This window comes from Brassica napus, chromosome C3 (genome assembly GCF_020379485.1).
Source record: "Brassica napus cultivar Da-Ae chromosome C3, Da-Ae, whole genome shotgun sequence".
Taxonomy (NCBI): domain Eukaryota; kingdom Viridiplantae; phylum Streptophyta; class Magnoliopsida; order Brassicales; family Brassicaceae; genus Brassica; species Brassica napus.
In genome coordinates this window covers 25554461-25574822 of record NC_063446.1, presented here as the reverse complement: position 1 = coordinate 25574822, position 20362 = coordinate 25554461, and the positions used below count along the sequence as shown (strand labels likewise).

At 32.9% G+C, this 20362-nt stretch overlaps 1 protein-coding gene and 2 long non-coding RNA genes across 3 annotated transcripts; 1 reads left to right on the top strand and 2 right to left on the bottom strand.

Moving 5' to 3' along the window:
* Positions 1–446: 446 nt before the first annotated feature.
* Positions 447–3180, bottom strand: LOC125583986. The gene is made up of 2 exons (XR_007321002.1): positions 2873–3180; positions 447–2787 (listed from the first exon to the last, which is right to left on the bottom strand). It is a non-coding gene; the product is annotated as an uncharacterized LOC125583986 (long non-coding RNA).
* A 2685-nt stretch (positions 3181–5865) lies between these two features.
* On the bottom strand, positions 5866–6768 carry LOC106385752 (senescence associated gene 20). Its single transcript, XM_013825656.3, has one exon. It carries the CDS (start codon positions 6496–6498, stop codon positions 6184–6186), a length of 315 nt encoding a protein of 104 aa, XP_013681110.1. The 5' UTR covers positions 6499–6768; the 3' UTR covers positions 5866–6183.
* Positions 6769–12553: 5785 nt separating this feature from the next.
* LOC125583952 lies at positions 12554–16077 on the top strand. The gene is made up of 2 exons (XR_007320961.1): positions 12554–15675; positions 15793–16077. It is a non-coding gene; the product is annotated as an uncharacterized LOC125583952 (long non-coding RNA).
* Positions 16078–20362: the final 4285 nt, after the last annotated feature.

Sequence of the window (20362 nt, the reverse complement as noted above, 5' to 3'; positions counted from 1 at the left end):
TAAAAGATGTAAACCTTGTTAAATCTTAACAATTTTCTAACCCAAATCAGAAAACAAATTTAGTTCATATTTATTCCAAATAAACTGAACTCTAATGTATCTAATCAGTTCTAAATTGTTTTGCAATGATCGAGGTACATAAAACGCAACTTAAATGGAACTAACTTTTGATAGTTTGAAAGGATCGAGGTGCAATACGAGATGCATTATTAGGAACACTAGTTTTGATATCTTCAGGAAATTTGCCTCCATATAGAGCTTTGCGTTCGAAAGAACAATGTATATCTTTACACTCAACTCCGTTAAAACTAAACAAAATTTAAGTGAAGATACACAGATCACACAGCTTATCCACTCAGACACATGAGCTAAATTGGCAGTTTTTAATTTGTTTTTGTAATCAAATGCAAAAACTTCTCGTGTTATAAAACATTTAATTAATATAATATCCCAAAAGCACATTTTGTTTCAATTATAACATAACCATCCGACACAACCGCACAAGTCAAGTTGAGTTTCCCCATGCTTGACCCACTAAAAACACAAAACACACAAATATCCAACAAAAGAAGGACTAGCGACAGCCAAAACGCAGCGTTTAGCTGTTACCCCCACACAGCGTCTCGACCGCACAAATCCTTCAACACATAAACAACAAACCAACCAGAAAGCAACAAGTAAGTGTTGGATATTTAAGTGAACCCTTGTAACCATTAAAGTGAAACATTGCAATTGTTTAGATGAACAAATGCAACTGTTTGTAATTGTAACTATTAGTGGTAAATGGTTGCAACCTTTGGTGATAAACCATTGTTATCATTGGTGATTAAAGTCTTTGGTGATGAACCATTGTGACTTTTGTCTAATCAATGTAACTATTGGTATTAATGGTTGTAATTCTTCACTAATCATTGTAACTATTGGTGCTAACCATTGTAACCCTTAGTACTCTATAAAAGGAGTTATGGGCAATGGAAAATAATAAATTCACAACTTGAATCACAACTTGTAAAACAATATTGAAGATCAAAAACTAATAGTTAGTAAGATTGAGAGAAAGAAAGATTCATTGTTCGAAGATCATCAAAGATCTTTGAAGAAACACATAAGCCCTAAAGCTTTATTTGTTATTTTTGTATCTTAGCCTAGAACAAGAATGAGACTTTGATTCTCTTATCCTACAAAAAGATTTCGTGTAACCCAAAGGCTTGGAATAGGGTCGAAATACTCTTTAAGGAAAGCATGGCGATTCAGTCATTATCCAAGTATATAGTTCATACCCATTCGTGTTACCAACCAACAAATAATTAACCAACAATCTTAAAGAGTATTTTCGTTGTGAACTATAACTTATGATTTTGTGCGAGAGATAAAATCAAAGTTTGGAAAGTTGTAAATGCTTGAGAGAGTAGACTTTCGAAGAAGTGCAATCATATCGTAATCCAAGGGATGCGAGTGCGTCGTGAACCAAGAGATGCGAGTGCGTCGTGATCCAAGGGGTGCGAACGGGTCGTGATCCAAAGGGTGCGAACGTGTCGGGACCCAAAGGGTGCGAACGTGATGGAACCCAAAGGGTGCGAACGTGTGGGGACCCAAAGGGTGCGAACGTGTCGGGACCTAAAGAGTGCGAACGTGTCGGGACCTAAGAGTGCGAACGGTTCGGGACCGAAAGGGTGCGAACGGTTCGGGACCGAAAGGGTGCGAACGGTTCGGGACCGAAAGGGTGCGAACGGTTCGGGACCGAAAGGATGCGAACGGTTGGAGACTGAAAGGGTGCGAACGGTTAGGGACCGAAAGGGTAGAATGCGAACGGTTCAGGACCGAAAGGGTGCGAATGGTTTGGGACCAAAAGGGTTCGAATGTATCGTCACTAAAAGGGTGCGAATGTATCATCACCAAAAGGGTGCGAATGGATCATCATCGATAAGGTGCAAATGTAACATCAATGAAAGACATGAGGAGGTAGATGTGATTGTTAAAATTTAACATATAAGTAAAAAACTATTGTTAACATAATTTCATTATATTGAGAAAGTTGTTAAGTAGTTCAATTGTGAGATTGTTCTCCAATGAAGTCTCCCATATATGTGAGAGTGAAGCTTGTACCTTATATAGGACAAGAAGTATCACAACTTGAATGTTTGAAAGGAACCATAAATTATGATTTGTTATATGTAAGATTTTCTTCGATGGTAGAAGGGTATTTAGATGCAAGTTTGATTATCAATATAGAAGAACATTATTTTATAAGTTGTTGAGTAATTTTGCTTAGGGAGGTGCCATCTCATGGGCTTCCAAGAAGCAAATTTGTATGAAAGTTTGACTATTGAATAAAACTTTTTAGCATTAGCATATGCCGGTTAATAGGCATATTAGCTAAGGGAATTTAATTTAAGAGATTCCGTTGTGACCGAAATATTACCACCAGTTTCTATTTATGATAGTGAAGTAATATTGGTTAAGGTTTATAATCAAGTGATTAATGGTAAGTCGCGACACCTAGCGTTAGATATAGCGCATTATCTGAGCTGATCACTCACGGGGTGAATACCATAAGGGTTTGTTCGGTCTGAAAGAAATATAGCATATCATTTGACGAAATGATTAGCTAAAGACTTGGTAATTGAGTCTGTTAAAGGGATAAGTTTAAAGTCTATTTGAAATCTTTAATGGTGGGATACCCAATTCCTTTTTAATACGACGTTAGAGGCTGAATTCAATGTGGAAAGCCTACACTTAAAGATTGTAGCACATGTCTATATATCATCCCAGTGTATGTGCTTGGACCTGCAAGAAAGAGTTAGGTTGAAATTTTATTCTTAATAAATACTTTGAAAAGTGCATTTGCAGGTGCATGAGTGAATGCATTTACCTATATGAGTGAGAAGTGATGCCGCTTCAATAAGCTGGGACTTGGTTTTGTATGCGCTCATGAATGGATAGGGACACATGGCTTACAATAGTGTCAAGTACAAACACTTAGAGTAGTGTGGAAACACGTGTGTGTATTATCTTCATGTACTCAAAATGGGTTGAGGGATTCAATCCGTAGGATATCCTTAGGCATGGGCATAACATCCGGAATCCGAAATCTGAACCGAACCCGAACCAAAAAACCCGACCCGTTATCCGACCCGAAATGTAAAAATACCCGAACGGGTCTTGTAGGGTGGTACAAAAAATATCCGAACCCGAAGTGTTATTAGCCGAACCCGAACGGGTAACCCGAAAATCCGAAATATATATAAGTATTTCAATTATTAAATTAAAAATTTCTGGTAATATGATATATAATAATAAATATTAAAATTTTAATAAATAATTTAAGTACACAATTAGTTATAAATAAGTATTTTATAATTTGCTCATTGAAATTAAAAAAGTTTACTTTCTATAAGGCAATACATATTGTTTACAAATAATGTTTGTTTTCATGCTTAATTTATCATTTTATTGTTATTTTATCAATTTTATGTGTGATAGATTAATTTTTATTTAATTTAGATGTTTTTCTTTATGTTTTCCTTCATGTTTTTTGTTTTTTTTTTACTTCGGTTATATCCGAACCGAACCGATATAACCCGAATCCGTACGATATATGATTACTTTATGGGTTTTAAGACGCAATAAACCATGTGTTCTTTGAGTGCCCTCCTGCGCAACAAGTTTGGGCCTTGTCAAAGATACCGTCAAACCTAGTTTACTTTCGTACAAGCTCGCTCTTTACGAATATGGATCACCTCTTTTGGATGGTACTCCCGAAGATGGAGGATCATCTTTTTGCGTGGTTATTATGGTATATTTGGAAACGAAGGAATAATAAAGTGTTCAGTAATTTGGATATTGACCCAAGGGAGACAATTAAGCTTGCGGAAACCGAATCAACGCTTTGGGCGGAAGCTCAGGTGTTGAAGAAAAAACAGCTACCACAACAGGGTGAGGTTTTGTACCGTCAGCTGAGGGTAGGTCGTTGGTGCTTTATAGATGGCTCCTGGAAAGACAAAGAGCCTTACTCAGGTCAAGGATGGTATAGTACACTCGAGGGGTTCCAGGGTTTGTTGGGGGCTAGGAATACTAGGGCATGTCTGTCACCTCTCCATGCGGAAATGGAAGCATTGATTTGGGCAATGCAATGCATGAGGAATTTGCATCAGTTTCAGGTTACATTTGCTACGGATTGTACTCAATTGGTGAAGATGGTTTCGGAACCAGAGGAGTGGCCGGCGTTTGAGAGTTACCTGCACGATATAATGTTACTGAAGACAAGTTTTATTAGTTCAGAGATCATTCATGTACCCCGAACGGAGAACCAAAAGGCGGATAGCTTAGCACGATGTGCAAGGAAACAATCGTCTTTCGTCGTTCACATGGATGCAGAACTACCAGTTTGGTTCGCAGAGTCTATATGAGTCTGTTCGTTGACGACAAAAAAAAAAAGACGCAATACAATTTTGAACCGAACCCGAAGTGTTATTATTCGAACCCGACCCGTATTAATAAAATTTTAGTATGAGACCTAAGAGCGCAAACCCGAAAACCCAAAAACCCAAAAAACCCGATCCGAACGCCAACGGGTACCCGAACGCCCAGGCCTAGATATCCTGATTCTCGGGCATTTGGAATGTGTATTGCACTAAGATAAAAATTCAATTCTTCGAACATTTTCATTTTTGTAGGCCTGGGCATAAAATCCAGAACCCGAAATCCGAACCGAATCCGAACCGAAAAATCCGACCCGTTATCCGATCCGAAACGTAAAAATACCCGAACGGGTCTTGTTGGGTGGTACAAAAAATATCTGAATCCGAAGTGTTATTAACCGAACCCGAACGGGTAACCCGAAAAATCCGAAATTAATAGTCAATATAAATATTTTGAAATATATATAAGTATTCCAATTATTAAATTCAATATTTGTGGTAATATTATATATAATAATAAATATTAAAATTCTAATAAATGCTTTAAGTACACAATTAGTTATAAATAAGTATTTTATAATTTGTTCATTGAAATAAAAAGTCTACTCTCTATAAGGCAATACATATTGTTTACAAATGATGTTTGTTTTCATGCTTGATTTAACATTTTATTATTATTTTATATGTGATTGATTAATTTTTATTTAATTTAGATGTTTTTCTTTATGTTTTACTTCAAAATTTTATTTTTTACTTTGGTTATATCTGAACCGAACCGATATCATCCGAATCTGTACGATATATGATTACTTTATGGGTTTTATGATGCAATACAATTTTGAACCGAACCCGAAGTGTTATTATCCGAACCCGACCCGTACTAATAAAATTTCAGTATAGGACCTAGAAGCGTAAACCCAAAAATCCGAAAACCCGAAAAACCAGACCCGAATGCCAACGGGTACCCGAACGCTCATGCCTACATTTATGCATGAGTTTGATGTATGTATTAATTATTTAATGAATCTATGATTACACTTAAATGGGGGAGGATTGTTGGATATTTAAGTGAATCCTTGTAACCATTAAAGTGAAGCATTGCAATTGTTTAGATGAACAAATGCAACTGTTTGTGATTGTAACTATTAGTGGTAAATGGTTGCAACCTTTGGTGATAAACCATTGTTACCATTGGTGATAAACCATTGTTACCATTGGTGGTTAAAGCTTTTGGTGATGAACCATTGTGACTTTTGTTTAACCAATGTAACTATTGGTATTAATGGTCGTCACTCTTCACTAACCATTGTAACTATTGGTGCTAACCATTGCAACCCTTAGTACTCTATAAAAGTAGTTGTGGGCAATAAAAAATAATAACTTCACAACTTGAATCACAACTTGTAAAACAAGATTGAAGATCAAAAACTAATAGTTAATAAAAGAGAGCAAAAAAATATTCATTATTCGAAGATCATCAAAGATCTTTGAAGAAACACATATAAGCACTAAAGCTTTATTTGTTATTTTTGTATCTTAGCCTAGAACAAAAATGAGACTTTGATTGTTTTATCCTACAAAGGGATTTCGTGTAACCCAAAGGCTTGGAATACGGTCGAAATACTCTTTAAGCAAAGCACGGCGATTCAATCATTACCCAACTATATAGTTCACCTCCATTTGTGTTCCCAAACCACAAATAATTAACCAACAGTAAGCGGTCTTTATTTATATATTATTATTCCCTGACGTGAACAAATCCTTAAATCGCAAGAACCAGACCCGGTACGGACTTTCCAGCCCGACCCGAGAACTGGCTTTCCCACACGGATGGACAATGCGACGGCGCAATCTCAGCAGACCGTCCAGCAACAACGTCACCGACCCGTGTAACCGTGAGAGAAGTGTTAGAGTACTCCCTCACCTGAGTGATTATCCCATGCGCGACGGTCCACGCGTGGATCCAAGAGATGGAGCTAGCAACGTCGCAGCCCTCGGCGATGACGGTGGATCCGAATGAGACGACGGAGAGAGGCACGAACTCAAACGTCGGAGAGACTCCCGTGAGTGTGCGCATCAAAAACTGGTGCGGCGGCGGGCCGTGAAACCAGTAGTCGAGATCGGGGGTTAGTGTGCGGTGAACTGAGTCGACGTCTCGAGATCTCAGGGCGTCATACAGTTTCAGAACCACGTCTCGGTTCTTGGTCTCTGAATCCGCCAGAGTATCCAGTTCTTGCGCGAGTTTGGGTTTTGGATTAGGACAATAAGAGGAAGAGAACTGACTCTGAGGTTTTGAAAATGAAATATTATGAATCTTGGGACTTGTTATATAGCCGTAGGCTATGGGTTTGTGATATTAATTCTCTGCTTCACATCCTATATTTAATCATCTCGGATATTTAGTTTCGATCTCACACGTGTCGTTTTATGATTGGAAAAGTTTGGTTTGCGGGGACCGGAGATAATGTTCTTTAATAGTTGAGCCAGCTAGTGTTTGTCCCCACCGTATAGTTAGGTGAATAATTAACAGTTTAATTGAATTTTGCTAGTGGTAATTGGTAAATATCTCGTCTTTGCTTGATTTGAGAAGGCATCAATTAGTTCTTGATAATGTTGTATGCTCGGATGAGTTTTCACGGATGATTGACATTTGACATTAACAAAAATGATTAATGTTTTAGGAACTGATTAGTTGAGTAATTAACTGAATTAAGAAATAAGTAAAAAACGTGTTCAATGAGTGGGTTGGCCCCGCCAATCAAATAGCAGAAGGTTCGAAAGACGTTATAATGCCCGACCAACTTGTCACGTGTTGTAGTACATTATATGATTTTTTTTTTGGACAAATACATTATATGAATTGAAAAGATGGATTATACATTGCCTTTTTGCTATGATGAATTATTATTTTGTGTCGACCTCAGACATATTATTTTGTTTGTTTTCCATGAAAATAAAAGCAAATTTATAAATATAGGGTTCCAATGGTAACAACGAAATTGATAATATAAGCGGGACGGAATTTAAGTGCGGTACGGTGCAACAATGGTTCATGCGGTTTGCGGGATAAGTGCGGTTTTGATTGAAAAAGTAGTGCGGTTTTGATTAAAAAAAATATGAAATAAATATACTAATATAATTAGAACTATTTTTGTGTTTAGTGATTATGTTATAATATTTTCTATATATTTCAAATCCCAAATATTAAAATTTATTTGAAATAATTTTAAAAAAAATTATAATTCCAAATATTATAATTTCTATTTTTATAATATGTTTTTGACTAAAAGTAATTATTGTAGTTTATAAAAAATGATTGTAAGTTTATTCTTCTTAAAAGACAAATTCATAAAATTATTTGTGAGAACTATTAGAAACTTAAATTAAATTAAATATGTATCATACAATTATTTTTAATATATAAAATGTTAAAATGAGACTTAATAAAATGAATCCAAAAACACATAAGGGATACCCAAACACTTATGTCTGACTTTCAGTTAGGTTCAAAGTATTTTTGATATGCTGCATTATATTGTAAATTGATGCGGTTGAGTTTTTTAGGGCATGAATGGCGACATTTAATTCGCGTATTTCACTGCGGTTTTAGAAAAAACGCTTTAATATCACCGATCACATATTTCCTGATTTTTCTCTTGCGGTTTTCCAAAAACTTCACAAAAACGCACACAAATTTCGATGTCTCACAAATAAACAGTATTACTATCAAATCCACGAACGCAATGAAGAAGCTGTGTTTTCTCAAAAGCCGCACACATTTATATATTTAAACTAGGATCGGCCCGCCCGGAGTTAATAATAAAAACTGTTTTATATAAATTTATATTAATTTTATGAAACATTTAAAAATCATGGTGGATTGAAAACTATATTATAAAAAACAATAATAAATAGAATTCTGAGATCAAATTGTTAGGGCATCATTAATGGTAAAATAGCAAGTAGAGTACCTCACTAATATTTTTATTATTATTTTTGTACATAATTTAGTTATTAATGATTTAAAAAATTAAAATAAAAAAACATGTAAAATGATACCACATGTATTCACCGATTCTTTAGAAATGTATGAAAGTTCTTCCCACAGGTACCATTTTTGCTCTCTTTTTTTTATGCTTTCTCTTTCTTCTTTTTCAGCTTTTAATATTTTTAAATTTGTTAGAGACAGATGAATTTCAACCGGTGCGAGTGCCCTTATTTTTAATAAACATTTTTGATTTGGAATTAAAATGACAATATCCTTCATTATTCTATTTTTCAGAGAATAAAAAATTAGCAAAAAAACAATTCAGAATAATATATATATATATATATATATATATATATATATATCTTCTTATTATTCTTAGTTCATTTTGACATAATAAAAGAAAATATTAACTTTAAATAGATAATAGGTGAAATTTCATGTTTACCACATTCATGGTACCGTTATTGATCTTTACCATCACTAAAGGAGTATTTTTAAAAATATATTTTCAATAATTGGCAAAATACTCTTATATCCTTGTTCTTGATATATATATAACAAATAATTATTTAAATAAAAAACATATTTTTTTATGTTTTCGAATTATACTTTTTTAAAATTCAAACTTTTTTATAATTTTTTTTTGGAATTGTTTTGGTTTATTTTATTTTATTTTTTTTAATTCTGCAGATATAAGATATGTTCGGTTATTTATAAAATTTGATTCAATTCTCGTACAGATATTTTGTTTTTTTTTGTTCAGTTTGGACAACAAAGTGGGGAACCAGCTAATATCAAAAACAAAATCGGGTCTCTTTCGGGCGTTTTTAGATTATTTTGGTAAATTTTAGTAAATTTTATTTATAACTTGTTTTTTGCGAGGAAAAAAACAGGTTATTTAAGTTTTTTGGATAAATTATCAGTTAGTTTATATAATTTTAAATAATTTAGGGAAATGGTATTCATATAATTCATTTTGGATAGTTCAGTTTATAAATAATAAATTTATGATATTTGTTACTGTAAAACTAAGTTTATTTAATATTTTAGATTTGTAAATTATATTTCAAATTGAGATACTTATTGATTTTTGTTCGGTTCTCGTTTGTTTTTGATATTTTAATTTCAGAAAAATATAGAATACATGATATATAGAAATATACCTGATTTATGAAATTTGATTTAGTTTCGATTTTGTTTTTTATTTGGTAAGGTTCGATTCTTCAGTTTCGGGTAAACACATAGCTAATTTCATGTGTGCAGAGCTTTGTAGTACTGGTTAACGGCACATCGATTTTAATGTTTGATCTCAAACCTCACGTCATTCTATTTATTTATAAATTAAAATTGGAATACAATTATTGACCATATATTAACTTAGAAAAATAAATTGGCGGATGAATCAAATCTATTTTTCATTTGCTAGTTGTAAGAATAATATTATTGTATAGATCCAAATCAAAGTTTAGAGTCATAAATAATAAAGCCTAAAGAGACCGACAAATATTTTAAGTGGTAAAGTTGTTTACGATGACGTGGATTTTTTTTGTTATGTATCTATATATAATTGATTACGGCTGCTGGTTCAGAAGTGGACTTTGTGGGTTACCGGACTTGAAAAATTAGAGTTGTATAAGGCCCAAAATTTATAAGTCTGAAACCCAAATAATGTTGTGACGGACACGTGTCGCCTCTGCAGCGAACGACTTTCCACGTGGCAAAGCAGGAGAGATACCAACATATTTATATATATATATATATATATATATATTATTTTAACAGCATTTACGATACTATATACTAGTATTTTAACAGCATTTACGATACTATATACTAGTAGTATAACTATAACGGCACATAAATACACAGTTATGAGTATAGGTTCCTTTTTTTTGTAACAGTGCATAGGTTCTTCGTATATTTCTTTTGTAAACATGTTAACCCTAGTATATAAACTGAAATAAAAACTATTCAATTATAACATCATATTATCTGAAATGAAGTATAAAATTATTAGAAAATATATTTTACTGCATGATATATGATTTGTTTTATAAAGAATAATATTTCTTTTTTTTTGTATTTTTATTTCAAAAGTATTTTAGTAGTTAAATTTAATTATTGAATAATCATTCAATACCGCAAAACCATATGGTTCACTACAAAAACGTCTTTGCACAGTAAATATTTCTAGAGTTATGTTAAATTAAAAAAAAAATTATCTTTTACTTAACAAACAACATACAAACTTTTTTGTAAAAAAAGAGACCAACATACAGATTTGTAAGGTATGATGAGTAGTTTACATAGTTTATAAAACATATAGTAAATAATATGATATAGAGTTTAACTATACGTATATTTTGAGTAATGTAGTAATCTAGAATAACTAATGTTACTAAAAATTGGTTAGTATAATTAATTATTTTATTCGGAATTTTTTTTTAATTATTTTAAACTCAAGCACCCTCGCTAGTGATGAAACTAAATCTATTCATCATATATATATATATTAGTATATTTATGATCAACAAAAGTGATTAGTGACTTTAAATTATATAAATATTAGTTATTAGATGAAACAAATTATAAGTATTTTTATCAATATAATTATTTATTGTATTTTATTTAGTTTTTATATATAAATTAATTTGTATTTTTATTTCAGATGAATTATGGTATTTAAAAGTTCTAAATAATAAAGAAAATTTTACACTAGTAACACTAAATTATATTGATATATTAATTTTACATTTCAGTTTTATTTTTATTTTTAATTCCGCAAACTATATTTTCACCAATTAAACACAATTCCGCACCGCTAATTTTATCAAAACCGCACTTGTCCCACAAAACGCACGAACCGCAGTTGAACCGTCCCGCACTTTAATTCCGCACCGCTTATTAGGAATGTCAAACAGGTTGATCCGTCCCGTCCCGTCCCGTACCGCAGCGGGCTCGTCTTCGAGCGGGTCACGGCGGGTCAGGCCCGCGCGGGCTGCGGTCCTCAAAATGGCTGACCAAACCCGTACCGCAAAACATGTAGGCTTTTCGGATCGGTCCGCGGGACATAGAATTACAAACGAACATATGGCTCCTGAACGCTTCAAAACATGATTCAGGACGCTTTATCAGTTTCATGACGCATCAGTAAGTGAGTTTAGTTGAAGATTGAACTGGATAAGGCAATATACTTGTTAGTTGAAGATTTTAGTTGGATCAAAACACTAGTTTAAATACTTTTGTTAGACTCCAAACATTTTAAAAATAAACAATACTTTAGTTGCTGAATCCAAATATTATAACTCATAAGTTCATAACAAAAGCTTTAGTTTTCTGAATCCAAAATTAAATAAAACCAACACCAAATCAAAGATGCTAATCCTAAAAACAAATAAAAAAGAAAACACCAATCACACTTCTTGTTCTTCATCTTTATTACCAACAAGCGACAAAAAGATGAAAATTTCTCTTTTTCACCATCAACTTCTTCTTCTGCAAATAAGAATAATAGAAGTCAGTTAAAGATATATTGAAACCTAAAACTCCAAAATGTATGATAATGTGAGCAAAAACATATAGGCAAAACTATGAAGAACCCATAGCGGGAACTAGATCTTCTTCTTCGGTGGAAAGTGAGTTTTCAAACTTCTTATGATGTCTCGAAGAAGATCCACCTATGCATATCGAAGGCGCTTGGGAGACCGGAAGCATCATCGACCCTGAAACCACCATCACCGGAGCTACATAACGTCGAATCGACTTCTCTCTCTCTCAATGTTTTAGGCGAAAACAAAAAATGGGGATTTAGGGTTCGGGTCTTCAAAATCCCGCAGGTTAAGCCCATCCCGCTTTCGACCCGTCCCGTTTTCGATCCGTCCCGCTTTGAACCCGTCCCGCGAGGCCCGCAATTTTGCGGGCTTGCCAAATGGAAGCCCAATCCCGCCCTACAGCAAGCCTTTACGGGTCAGGCCCGCGGTCCAGGTCCTTGATTGTCATCCCTACCGCTTATATTATCAAATCTGCGATTACCATTCGGACCCTTAGTTTATTCTAATCATTAATTTATATAATTTTATTGTATATTTAATTATATATTATTAAATAAATAAATAAAATAAAGTGGAAGTGCGTTTTACGTGTTTACAAATTTCAAGTGCGGTCCATTAATTACAAGACCATTTTACATCAGTTACTGTGTAGGTGCGGTTTTACTTTTTGATTTACCAAAACCGCAAAGTTTTTAATTGGTTTTGTGATTGGTGACTGTATTGCGGATTGGACAAAACCGCTTCAAATACCACACTCAGACTTTTACCAATCACTACCATAGAACTTGAATTAGACAACAAGTTGGTTATTTTATTTTGTTTTATTAAATTTTTTTCTCGTCAACTGGTTATATTATAGATGTTATGGAACAAACATGACCAACGGACGAAGATGTGTCTGTGGTTAGCTAAGCCGGCAGAAACACAATATCTTCAGAATCTAAAATCCATAAAGGACAGCAAAAGCCCAAACAATAACAAACTATGACGTTTATAGACCAACACTTTAAACTAAGCAACAAGACTCGTGGATCAAGAATAGCACTCTCAACAAAACAGAGAAATCTTATTGATAGAGAATCTATGAATGCTGTTGAACGGGAATGCCCCTGACCAAACCACTGTAAAACCACTCCCTCCTAGTACAACGAGGAAACACCTCAGGACCCAAGTAACACAAGCTTCACAAAGCGGTAAGGGAGAATCCTTCAGATTTAGTCAACCTCCAGAAATGGATGAGTCGTACACGACTGAGAAACGCCAAGGAATGAAGCCACACAAAAATCAAATCTCCACAAGATCTGAACAAGCAACTAGGAGCCAAGCCCACCTAATCCGGAGCACCAAGAACACATGCCATAAACAGCATAAAGACGGATCAGAGGAATCCACAACAAACTCCATCACCTTAGAAAAATCTGAAAAGCAACATACCATACAAGAAGTCCAGAGATATGCAACACAACAAAACTCACCAAATCTAGGCGTTGATTTCTAAACAAAAGCTTTGTGGCTAGGCCAAACCGTGAATCATCAGATCTGGAGCTTTTATCAAAAATCTACAACAGATTTGGTGTTTCATTGATTTGACCGAAGCATATCTCTTAAAACTGAGCCTTAGTCACGAACCAAACTCAAACCAAGCAAAGAGGAAAAAAGACAGAGATTGGGACCAAAAAATAAGTTGATTACACAAGAAACTACAAAAAGTTGATTGCCCAATCAAATAAGCTAGTGGATTTCTGAAGCGGTTGTCCACAAAATTACCTCTGACATGGATGTGAAATCACTTGTTAATCCATTGAATCTAAGAATCTAAAAGCATTGGTAATATCTATATCTATCTATCTATATATATAAAGAACAGTTTACTTCTCTCCCAGGGAGTCCACGTCGTCTGCCACATCACTAATTCGAAGTTTCCTGGTGCGACACGTGTCCCACCATCACAAAACTCATCGTTTCATTTTAAAATAGGCATCCTGGGCTTTTTGTTAATCATCACAATTGTAGTCCAAACAGAAAGGCCCAAATCTGATAACTCACATGAAGCGCTAGGGTTTCTGTTCTTCTTCCAAATTCGCTACCTATCAATTTTTTTTTCTGCGTTATCTCTCACACAGTCAACGATGTTTCGACTGTTTTAATTACTGAAATCGTGATGGAGAATCTCTTTGTCTGTCTCCTCTCGCGTCGTTTAGCTTTCTATTGCACTCAAACGAAACCGTCAGAGTTACAGATTCAACACCATTATCGCCTTCTTAACTCCAAAGAGCAACGTTTAGCACGATCTTGATATTGATTGTGAGTTATCTCTCTGCAAGGCGGTTTATTGATCACCTATGAAAAGGTTAGCTTTCTTCACTTGAACAACATCCTCACAATCTGTGAAAACACTAACACGAGATTTGCTTAATTCTTTTTTATTTTGTTTTGTTCTCTCACTCATCCTCACAAAATTCAAGCTAAAAACTTTTACGCTGCTAACAGATCGTCCGAAATCACCGGCAAGGGTCCTTCATCACTGCTCTTCAATGATGTCTAACCAGCCCTATGAGATCCGTCCTAGTTGGTTTTCCGTGTTATCCGTCAATTAGGAGCACAACGTCCTAATCGGGCTTGAGTTGCTACTGATTGATGAACACGTATACAGGCTTTCATATTTACTTATTTAGTAGCAAATACTCTCTCAATTTAGTATCCTCAAGTACATCACCTACAAATCAGTAAGATAAGAGAGAGCATATATTCACAAAATTCATCGATTGTTATTTTGATTTCTTTGCAGAGATCATGAATCGAGATGAATCAAAATTTATTGATTAGACTTTTAGTACAGAGCAAGTCGTGGAACTTTATTTAGTTATGAACAACGAATCACTCATATTGACATCTTCCAGCTTTTAGCTCTTGCATTGGTCTGATAAAGTTTTGATTTTTCTGTGTATCATAAAGATCAATATCTAAACTGGAGAAGAAGAAGCTGCCGTGAAGCTGGTATAATTTATGAGCTCAGTTTTGGTTTCTCATTTAAATAAATGTTCTTTTTTGCTGAGAAACGTTTCAATTTTGAGACTTTTTGTTTGAATTTGATAGTATTAGCAAGACTTCATTGCTGTAGATGGTCATGTTTCATTGTTCCTTTATTGTTAATTGATCTTTTGTTGCATTTATGACACACAAGAACCTACGAAGACGAGGCTTCTCAACTACACTATGAATCGTAAATACTATTATAGATGTGGGGAAGAGAGTTGGTTTCTTTGGTCATTTATATGAATATTAATTTTCAACCCACTATCTCTGCCCTCTGTTGGCTTGACCTTTTTGGGCTGAGCTTGGAGACGTATTCAACCTCTGTAATCGGATGTTTACGTTCAAATCTATTTCAATGCTTGCAGATCAATTGGTAAGTACTGATATAGATAAATTCCTCTTGCCGTTTTGTGATTGTTGACTTCTCAGATTAGTGTGGTTTTGGTGATTTGATTGACCTTTAGTGTTTGATTCTTGTTTTTTTTTTTTGCTTATATCACATTGTATCCTAATTAATTTTGCTTTTGATTGATGTCAGGTTAATATCATTGATATGACTGGTGTAATCTTAGCCCTATGCAGTGTTGGTGGTGTGCAGAGTCAGCCTATTACAGTCGACATGCAAATGAGGAGATTAAAAGTTGCAAGAATCTACAGCAAATGGAGTTTACTCCAGGTAGAATTCATTTACTCCCCTCTATCCTATGTAGACCTTCTCCTTGAAGATATTGTCTTAATTTTCTGGAAGCCTCTTATTCTGATATTTTGGGGTTCGGAATACATGTTATTGTAGGTGTGCATCCCAACACCATTTTGAGCAGAATCAAAAAGACAACGCAAACAACAATGATGCACAGAAGCAGCTGGGAAGAAAAGAAATCGTAATAGCTCAGAAAAATGTAGGTAAAAACATTTTTCTAGCCTAAACAGGTGCTTTATGTATTTCGCTAACGATCTGGAATGTTACCAATAATATTTTTATATGTTAGTGTAATCTCAATAAGAATCACAATTGGTTAAGCCTTTAGAGGATCATATGTACAAGAAGAAAAGAAAAACAATGCAAAAATTCTATGTATTTTGATCTGTATGAGAAAAGAATAGAAAAATAGATTCCAAACCATATGAAATTTCCTCTATACACACAACGCTTGCTCAAACATAATATAGGTTCTCGGGGGAAAAATATTCCCTCTAACGTATAAAATGCAATTTATGATATAATTACTATAAGCCAAGATGTTAACTAATACTTTTATCATAAACCAAGATACTTTTATCTAAATGTTAAGTAATCAAAAAGACATGTGGATTTAGAAATGTCAATTTGAGAAAAAAAAAATGACCATCCTTCCAAAGTTAGAAATGCAAAGTTTTAATTTTGCTCACTAACCAAACAAAAATCAATAATCTATTACGAATATGGTAAAAACTCTATAAATTAATATTCAATACATTAACATTTTTTTGGTTTTGAATTGTATCGATTCAAAATATGATATAAATCGATACGATAATAAGATAATAATTTGTATATATATGACCTCATTAACATTATAAATTAGTAATAAATGTTAAGTAATCAAAAAGACATTTGGATTAACTTGAGAAAAAAATGACGACCCTTCCAGAGTTAGAAAATTCTAATTTTGCTCACTAACAAAACAAAAATCAATAGTCTATTACTAATATATATGGTAGAAACTCTATAGATTAATATTCAATAAATTAACAAATCTTTGGTCTTGAATTGTACCGATTCAAAATATGATATAAATCCATATGATAATAAGATAATAATTTGTATATATATGATCGCATAAAAATATAAGTTACATATATATATATATATATATATATATATATATATATATATATTAATATAAGTACAAGCAAAAAAATCGTATTGTTTATTTCATACTCACACCATAATTTACCTCTATTTTTTAATATTTCAATATATTTTGATAATATTTAATAAAAGTAATATCAAAAAAATTTAAATTCTATAAAAAATATTTTATATACATCAAATAATAAATAAAACAATAGAAAGTTGATTTTCTAAAATGTAATTAATGTATATGCACGATAAAATCTAAAAAGGAAAGTTTTTCTAAATCAATAATTCTATAAATTAATAAAATACTATAGCAACAATATTCTTAATTTATATATTTTTACTGTATTAAGGTTACCATACAATAGATTAATCATCTTATTAAGGATCCATCAAAAATGAACTTTTTGTGATTTTTTATTTAAGATCAAGTGTAGAAAAAAATAAAATAACAACAAAGCAGTAAGCGCAAATTGATAATAAAAATCCGCATAAAAAATTGTTGTTTAACAATAGATAAAGTATCCATAATAACTCATCATAACATAAAAACCAAAAAAAACAATTGTTAATAATAGCAATTACTAACATTGTCGAAAACAACTATATTAACTTCGACAAAGAGTTCTTCTAAATTAAACCTCTTTTTCCACTATTTTATGAACCCTCAAAAAGATACAATGGTATTTGAGAACTCAATCTCTGTCTCTTTTGATTGATTTCAATTTATTTATGTATTTTATATTTTTATAATACTTAAAATACTATAAAATCTTACGACTTTTAATTAAAACAACAACAATAGTAAGAATTCAGTCATTTTGGTTATATAATTGAAATTTGGTATAGACAGAATAATCATACGCACACCCTTCTTAACATATAAGAAAAATTATACAAAGTTATATATTAATAAAAACCGATACATCAGATCCCCGCGTAGCGCAGACCTACCCTAGTATTACTAGGGTTGTGATGGATAACAAGTGGAGAAAAAAGGTGAAATGAAAAAAATAAAAAAAAAGTGGAAAAGTAATAGTGAAACTCAGCGCAACGTTTCTCTTTCTACTAATTTAGAGAAATAGATTACCTGACTTTTATTTCTTTTTGGCGTAACTTGGTTGAATATATGTTCCACTTGATTGGTTAATAATAGCATAAGTCAGCTGAAAACTTTTTTACTCTACTTTATTAACGCTATAGATGTCATCCAGTCACATTCTAGGTCTCAGAACATCAACATTGGTTGAGATATAAGGAGAGTATCTCTTAGTTATAATAATAATAATTATTATTATCTAAAATTAATTAAATAATTAGCTTTAAACAAAATATATGAAGCTACACTAATTATATTATTATTATCTAAAATTAATTAAATAATTAGCTTTAAACAAAATATATGAAGGTACACTAATTATAACATGTGGACATATTCTATTGTCTTTCTCCATAATCGATTATTCCCATATCTCTTTTTTTTTTTCTCTCTTTTTTAGATTTTTTAATTTTTTTTTTTAAAAAACGTAGTCAAAACAGCATCGTTGTGGGTGCTAATGTATGATGTTTTAATACGGAACTAGATTGTGCGGGTATTATTTTTCAGTGGATTAAATTTAAAAATAATTATTTATTCAAAAAATATTTAAGAGTGGTTACGTTTTTTTTTAAAAAAATTATATGATATTATTTGCTCATATCGGTAGTATAACTTTAAGCAAAATTTTAGCATAGTATAACTCATTTGTCATTTAATGAATTTATGATTTTTATTTATCATTTTCATTATTTAATTATAATATTTTCATTTTACATCAAAACTCATCATATTTTAGGATAATTATAATTTAAAATGTTAATTTTTTGGATTTTTTCAAAACATTTCTAAAAAGATCTTTCAAAGAGATAAAAAAAAGAAAGATCTTTCAAAGATTTTGTTATATATTTTTTAGAAATATTGAGTTGCATTTCAAATAAAAAAGTAAAGATATTGAAAGATATTCTAACTAAAATATGAAGAAAAAAAATTAATATAGTTCTTAGGAAATGATCCAAATAAAAAAATCACACATGAAAGAAGTCATGACACTACAAGAAAACACAGTTTTAGCAAGGAAATTTAACGAGGAAAACTAATCCTCGTGAAATTACGTTGACTTAACGATGAAATTGCGAGGAAATAAAGTTTCCTCGTAACGGCCTTGTAAAATACCGAGTAAAGCGATTCCTCGTAAAATCGTCGTAAGTTGACGTGGTTATTCCGAGAAAAATGTGTTTCGTCGCAAATTCGTCGTAAGATTAGCATGATTTTTACGAGGAAATAACTTACGAGGAAAGAACGAGAAATCTTCCAACTTAACACGTTTTTTTTGCAACCAACCTAATATTTCGTCGTAAATTCCTAGCAAAATTCAACTACCAGATTCGAAAATTTTCTATAAATATGGAGGTTTGAACATAATTTTAAGCACACCAACAAGAAAAAAAAACGTGAAAAAAATGTCGGGCTTGGGAAATATTTTCGAGTTGCGGAGGTGGATGTATATGCATAGAGATGCTAACGGGAGAGTGACGAAAGAATATCTTGCTGGGTTGGAGCGTTTTATGCATCAAGCAGATTCTACACCGCTCGCCCAAGAAAGCGGTAAAATATTCTGTCCTTGTAGGAAATGTAACAATTCAAAGTTGGCAAATCGTGAAAATGTTTGGAAGCATTTAGTAAATAGAGGTTTCACGCCAAATTATTATATCTGGTTTCAACATGGAGAAGGTTATAGTTATGATCAGAATGAAGCTAGTAGTAGTAATAGCAACTTTCAAGAAGAACCGGTTGATCATCAATTGCATAATGCACATAGTTACCATCAGGAGGATCAGCCGATGGTAGATTATGATAGGGTTCATGATATGGTAACTGATGCATTCGTAGCTCATGATGATGAAGATGAAGAACCTAACATAGATTCAAAAAAGTTTTATGAAATGTTAGATGCGGCAAATCAACCACTTTACAGTGGTTGTAGAGAAGGTCTCTCTAAATTGTCATTGGCTGCTAGAATGATGAATATTAAAACTGATCACAATCTACCTGAAAGTTGCATGAACGAATGGGCAGATTTATTTAAAGAGTATTTGCCGGAAGACAATGAGTCTGCTGATTCTTATTATGAGATTCAGAAACTGGTTTATAGTCTTGGGTTGCCTTCGGAGATGATAGATGTTTGCATCGACAACTGCATGATCTACTGGGGAGATGATGAGAAGTTGGAAGAATGTCGATTCTGCAAGAAACCACGATTCAAGCCGCAAGGAAGGGGACGTAATAGGGTACCGTACCAAAGGATGTGGTACCTACCAATTACAGATAGATTGAAAAGATTGTACCAATCGGAGCAGACTGCTGGAAAGATGAGGTGGCATGCCGAGCATACTCAGACGGATGGTGAGATGACTCATCCATCAGATGCAAGAGCCTGGAAACATTTTAACAAAGTACATCCGAATTTCGCTAGCAATAGCCGGA